At 39.0% G+C, this 6,000-nt stretch overlaps 1 protein-coding gene across 1 annotated transcript in view; it reads left to right on the plus strand.

Annotated features, from left to right (window-relative positions):
• AASDHPPT (aminoadipate-semialdehyde dehydrogenase-phosphopantetheinyl transferase) overlaps positions 1–4,552 on the plus strand; it is a 64,010-nt gene extending 59,458 nt beyond the window's left edge. The window contains exon 6 of the mRNA XM_084616684.1: positions 1,529–4,552. Within this exon, the coding sequence (XP_084472810.1) occupies positions 1,529–1,687 (159 nt within the window). The 3' untranslated portion in view covers positions 1,688–4,552. The remainder of the gene's footprint in view (positions 1–1,528) is intronic.
• Positions 4,553–6,000: the final 1,448 nt, after the last annotated feature.

Below are 6,000 nucleotides of genomic sequence, written 5' to 3' on the forward strand. Positions count from 1 at the left end.
TATCTAGGTATTCCAGGAGAAACCCATTGACCACCTCCATCACACACCTGACACAGTCACAGAGCCAACAGGCTTGACAGGAGTGTTGAGAGTCACACTGGAGTTGATCCTTGTCTGCCTTGTCCATTTCCATGGAGCTTGATCGACCATTACATTAGACAAATGGGTGTAAGATATCATTGCCCTCGGCTACTCTATTAATCTCCCCACATTTCCCTACTTCTCCTCCTTCCCCATTCCTCTTCCAGCATCGTTCTCACAAGATCCTGTTGCAAACAGAAGTATCCTCATTGCTTTATCTAGGAGCCATAGGAACGGCTTCTGCTCTCCATAGTTCTTTATCCCAAAGAAGAATGGGTGTCTTCATCCTTTCCTAGACCTGAGGACACTCAACTAATATGCTGCCTCAGATTCAGAATAGTAATGCCTCCATCATTCCATCTCTGCAGGTTGAGAATTGGTTCATGGCTCTCGACTTGCAAAAGGCATACTTCCACATAGCCATCCATCTGGCCCACAGGTAGTACCTAAGATGTGGCCCAACCATTAGCCAAACAAGGTACTGCCATTCAGCCTATCCACTATGCTGACAATCATTACAAAATGCCTAGTTGTGGTTGCAGCACACTTGGGAAGGCAGGGCAGTCATATCTACCCTTACCTGGATGACTGACTGATCAGAGACAGGTCCCAGCAAGAGGCAGAAAGGATCCCACTGTCCCTCCTGGTGAAATACAAAGGTAAAAATAATATTTTATCCTATTGCAAATGATAGACTTCATAAAAGCTACAGTAGACTCCAGATCATACAGAGTGTACCTGCGTGAGAACCACTTCCTGTTGTTGCAATCACTGTTACCTGAGATAAGATCCAATTCATCTACAATAATAGGGATATTCCTTGTGGCATTCAGCCATATGTCGGCACATGTATGTGCCCCTGGAGCTCTGGGACAGGCCTGTTTACTCCCCAGCAAGGCACCAAATGCATAGGAATGTTGTGGTGCCAACTCATGCCCCACAGGGATGGTCTCCACTTCACCGCCATGTGTGATTTTTTTCATGGGAGCATCAGCAGACGCAGGGTGCACACATTTCCATGACCGATACTGCTGTTTAGAAGAATCTGATCTCTGATGTGTGAGGCATATACACACCTACAGTGGGATCCACACGAATGACAACATTTCAAAGAACCAGAGTTACTGAAGGATAAATAGCCCTTCTTTATAGGCCTTAATATTTATGAATCTTAGATTCCCTGGCACTTTTTTCCTTTTCCATTTTATTCTTTTATTTTATTTTATTCACTAAAACATCAGTCTCTAGGACTATATTATCTGCATCCCCACTACTGTGCATCTTAACATATTTAAGGTTAATTTTTTATCACATCCATATCAATCTGAACATTTTAAAATTATTCTTTTTAGTATTTACAACAGTTTAAACTGGTTTGGGTGGGGGAGAGGGAGAGGAGTGAAATTTGTCCATGCTTCCGACTTACACTAAAATGTATTTTCCTTAGGTTCTTCCTAAAGACCTGACCCAGCCACAATTCCAGGTATTGACTTTTGATGATTTAGTTGCCGCTGGTGTTCCTATAGCACCTGAAGACCCTACATACTGGGATAACTTTTGTTCCAAACAGGAGTGCCCAGCACGCCAGAGTACTCATTCAAGATAAGACTGCGTTTCCAAGAAAAGAAACTGAAATCTTTCAAAGACCACACATTGTTAGTCTGCGAAGCTTAATTTGAGTGTGTGTATCCATTTCCCCTTTTAGACCAAGATTTGGTTTCCCAGCCTCACAAACCTGCCACCTTTTACCCCCTTTCCCATATGCTGAGGTCATGTCAGGCTAAAGAAACTGTGAAGTAAAAAATCTAAATTGACTCTGCACCTTTTTTTCATTGTGTAATTTGCCTCTATGATTCTCATATCTCTATGATTACTCACTGCCAATAGCAGTGAATAGAGCTGCATTAATGCTGCTCTTGATGAGGAACAAGTATTTAATATTTAAAGAAAATGTGTTTTCATAATTTCTGCTGATGTTTAAGTGATATTATTGCCTCTCTCTCATGAAATAATTTTATTCCAAAGTAGCTGGGCAAAGCCAAAGTAAAACAGTTGGTTAATGATGATGGTACTATTACTTCATAGCAAAAGTTCTATGTAAAATTATCAAACTTATTTGAAGTTAATGGATCTACAGCTGTGTAAAACCAGTTTGAGAGTGTTCTAAGTCCTGGGCTTTTGGTGAGGTATGTCTCACACAGTCAGCCGCCTCCTCAGAATTATCTGTACTGATGAATCTCTCCACTAATAGTATATAGTTTGCCTCTCCTTTAGATATCTCATTCCTCAGAAGTGGATACATGCCCTGCAGTAGTTCTGCGTTTCTGGACCCATATTTGCATCTATGTTCTCTTTATTTCTGGGGACCGCTATTTTTTAAATACATAAGCAGTGTGTGCCCTTTTCCAAGCAGGGCTGCAGACCTGGAGCTGGGGGATGTAGAGTATTGCATTGCCATATAGACTTCAGGGAGACTTGGGAGAGAGCAATAGGTGCTGGAAGACAATTTCAGACTATTTGTCTTGTCCTTTCCAAAGAATACTTTTTCCCTTTGTGTATCCTCCTTTTTAATCTATGAAGTGTGGATATTTGAGGTCATTTGAAAGGTGCAGGGAATGGATACTGACCAGAATCATTACTTCAGAATAAAAGGCTCAATTCTCTTTCAATTGTAGTCAAACAAAATTCATGTTGACTTCAGTGAGAGTAGGATTGTGCCCAAATTGGCTGTTGCCCTGCATTCTGATTGGGTGAAGGCCTGCTTGTATTATAACCTTTAAACTTGCACCTCTGATATAGGATTTGAGGCAGAAAGGAAATGGGTTTTATGGTCTTACAGAAGCTCCCGTGCTGCTGATGTGGATAATCACTTCTTCACACTCAAATAATACTGTTAAAATTACCCTTTTGCCCGCTTTTACAGCATACTTTTTAATTGAGCCATTAATTAATAAATAATTACATAATTCTCTCTGTCATTACAGCTTTACCCTGTAGGTAGGAGTGAATCTGAAAATTAAGAATTTGTAGTACTGAAAGTGTAATGACTATTGGATCTTGGGTTAGGAGTCCCCCAGGGGCCAAGGTTATTCTGTTTAAAGTCAAGGGAAATTTCTTAATGGAGAAAACCAGCACTAAGTCCATTATACCCTGCTGATTGTAAAATTTTAATTTTATTTGCTAAAATAATAGCTGTAATAAGGATTTGTTGATAGATGCTTTTTTCCAGACTACAATAGATGTTTAAAAATAATCCTGTTTGTTAGTTGTTGGTCTTAATTGTCACTGCTGCTGGTGTTTCAGACCAAACTGAGAATCCAGTGCTTTTTATCAGTCTGCACTGCAAACACTAAGCCCCATTGGCAAGTGCATAATAAATTTTATCATCTGCAGTGAAATAATTCGCACTGTTGTAGGTGATCACATTTAGGCATGGGAGTTAATCCTGATAACACCTCTTTTGGCTGGCTAATAACTAATAAGGTTGTCCATTTTCAAGGCTGTATCTGTAACAAGAAAGTTTAGAAACTTAAGGGTTGGTACTCCTCCAAACTCTCCCACCACTCACCCCCCAAAAAAGCATTGATTATGAAAGACCAGGCAGAATCACTAGGAAGACTCCAAATCCTCACAATACACAGATTTCCTTTACAGTTGAATTTCTGTTGCTCTAGGTAAAAAAACAGGATTAATCTAACTTTTGCAAATTTTATCAAGCAGTAATGGTAAGAGATAGTGTTGGCTTGTGGAAACTCAGATGAGTCATATGTATCTACAATTTCAGATCTTAGCACTACTGATAGAATTATTTTACATTCATATGCACAGAAAAGGAGCAATCATACAGGTATAAGAGTTTCACATGTCTATACACTAAGATCTTGTAATACCCTGGGTATGTGAACAATTATTCTCACAATCATAAGAATTGCTTTCTGAGCATATACTACTGCTGTAAATAATTATTTAGAAAATAAACTGAATCTCTTCTTTAAACAGTGTTATGCATGTGGAGCACACATTAAAATCAACATTATGGTCATGTATAGAAGAGTTAGTGTAATTGAATATCCAAGGTGAAATCCTTAATATTGCTGTAAATGATCTATCTATTTAATGCTTTAGGGCTAGATTTTTTAACTTCGTTCTTTACAGAAATACCATGGTACAAATTGTGATAAATGTGTTTAACTTTGGCATATGTCTGTGGTTTTAAAGTGTCTTATGTAAAGATTATAGTTTAGTGACAGAAATACTTTTAAGACACTTTGCATCTGTGTGAAAAGAGCGTTATGTTGTCATTTGACATGAGTATATGGCTGTACGAAGTAGGTCATATGACTCAAGCAGGCTTACGCTATCAAGATTTATCTTCTTACTATATTACAGAAGCAAATGGGCTGAAATAATGAACACGTTAGCTAAAGCTAACATTGGTTTTCAGTTTTTCAAAAAAAAAAAAAGGTGTAAAGCACTGATATGTTCACAGCTAACCACATTAACAAATCAACATAAAAAATGTTGTTAGAAAGACCTGGATATGAAAAAGAAATAAGCTAGAAATGAGGCTACAAATATGCACATGAGCATCATCTCTCTTGGAAAAACTACCTGTTGGATGATGCTTCCCAGCTTTAGTGACCATGCACAACTCTGTTTACTTTGATGGTGTTTGTTCATGTTGTTTTTTAGTTTGTAACATCCTTGGGGAAGTAATCATGTTTTTGGCATATGTCATGCACATTCTGTACAAAGTTTTAATATCCAAATATTGTAAATATTCTACATTGTTATGTACTCTTACATTAATGAGAAGTTCTAAGGTTTTTGTTTATTGAAATAAAAACTTCTTCTAAAATTGAATTATTGTTCTAGCATTCTGGATCTGTTCTGCTGTTTTTTAAATAATAAAGGTTGTTTGCTTACAGCCAGACACCTTTTTGAGGTGACCTCTCAAACTAAGTAGAGTTTGACTTGTGTTATTATTAGATAGGAGGTTTCCAAGGAACACCAAGAACCTGAGGCAAGTAACATTAGTGAGTCAATAGGCATAATGCTGTGCTCTTAATCAGTATTGAATCTATGCTAGAGCACAGGACAGTATGGTGCTGGAGGTGGCATCTTGCAGATGAGGCATAAAACTAGGATTCTGACCGCTTGTGGTCATTAAAGCTTTCATATCACTTTTCGTAAGAGTAAGCATGTTATTCCCTTTCTTCTGGCCAAATACCAGTAGGATAATTATATTCTGTCTACCTAACTTTCTTCTGCAGCTTTGATTGGGTAAGGTACAGTATTCTTCACTTCCTGCCTTAAACTGTGGCAGATGTGTGCTGTTGAACAGATACTGTTTTCCGCATCAGAGATAACTGCGTTTTAGTGGTGGGAGAAGTAAGCCCCCATAGAGCCCTTGTTTAATTTGCAAGAAGGCTTAATTTGTTAATGGTGTAAGGAGCTTTGAGTTCTTCTTTGAGTAATATGTATATGAAATATATATATATATATACACACAGAGTGTCTTCAACTCTTGGGCTATATGGCAGCTTGCACCTTTGTAACCAATCACACCTGACTACACCTCCACTGCTTCCAGGGTTGATACAGAACAACCTACTGTCCAAGCAGGGACACCTGGGACAGGCAGGCAACTTGCCCCTTGCATGTAAAGAACTCTCTAAACTGGTGAAAAGAGCAACTCAACATCCGTGTGGGTGTCCTTTTCTCTCGCCCAACCACATCAGTGTCTAACAACCGACGGAGCCCACCTTGACACCCTCATGGTTCAAAGTGGGTGAGCAACCCACAGTGCCAGTCTTCACATCAGCCTATTGGAGCTCAGGGCAGTCAGGAACACTTGCCTCCATTTCCTACCCCTCATAAGGGACAAGCCAGTCAGGGTCACAATGGACAATATGTCCT

Source organism: Lepidochelys olivacea (genome assembly GCF_965140295.1).
Source record: "Lepidochelys olivacea isolate rLepOli2 genome assembly, chromosome: 1".
NCBI classification, from domain to species: Eukaryota; Metazoa; Chordata; order Testudines; family Cheloniidae; genus Lepidochelys; species Lepidochelys olivacea.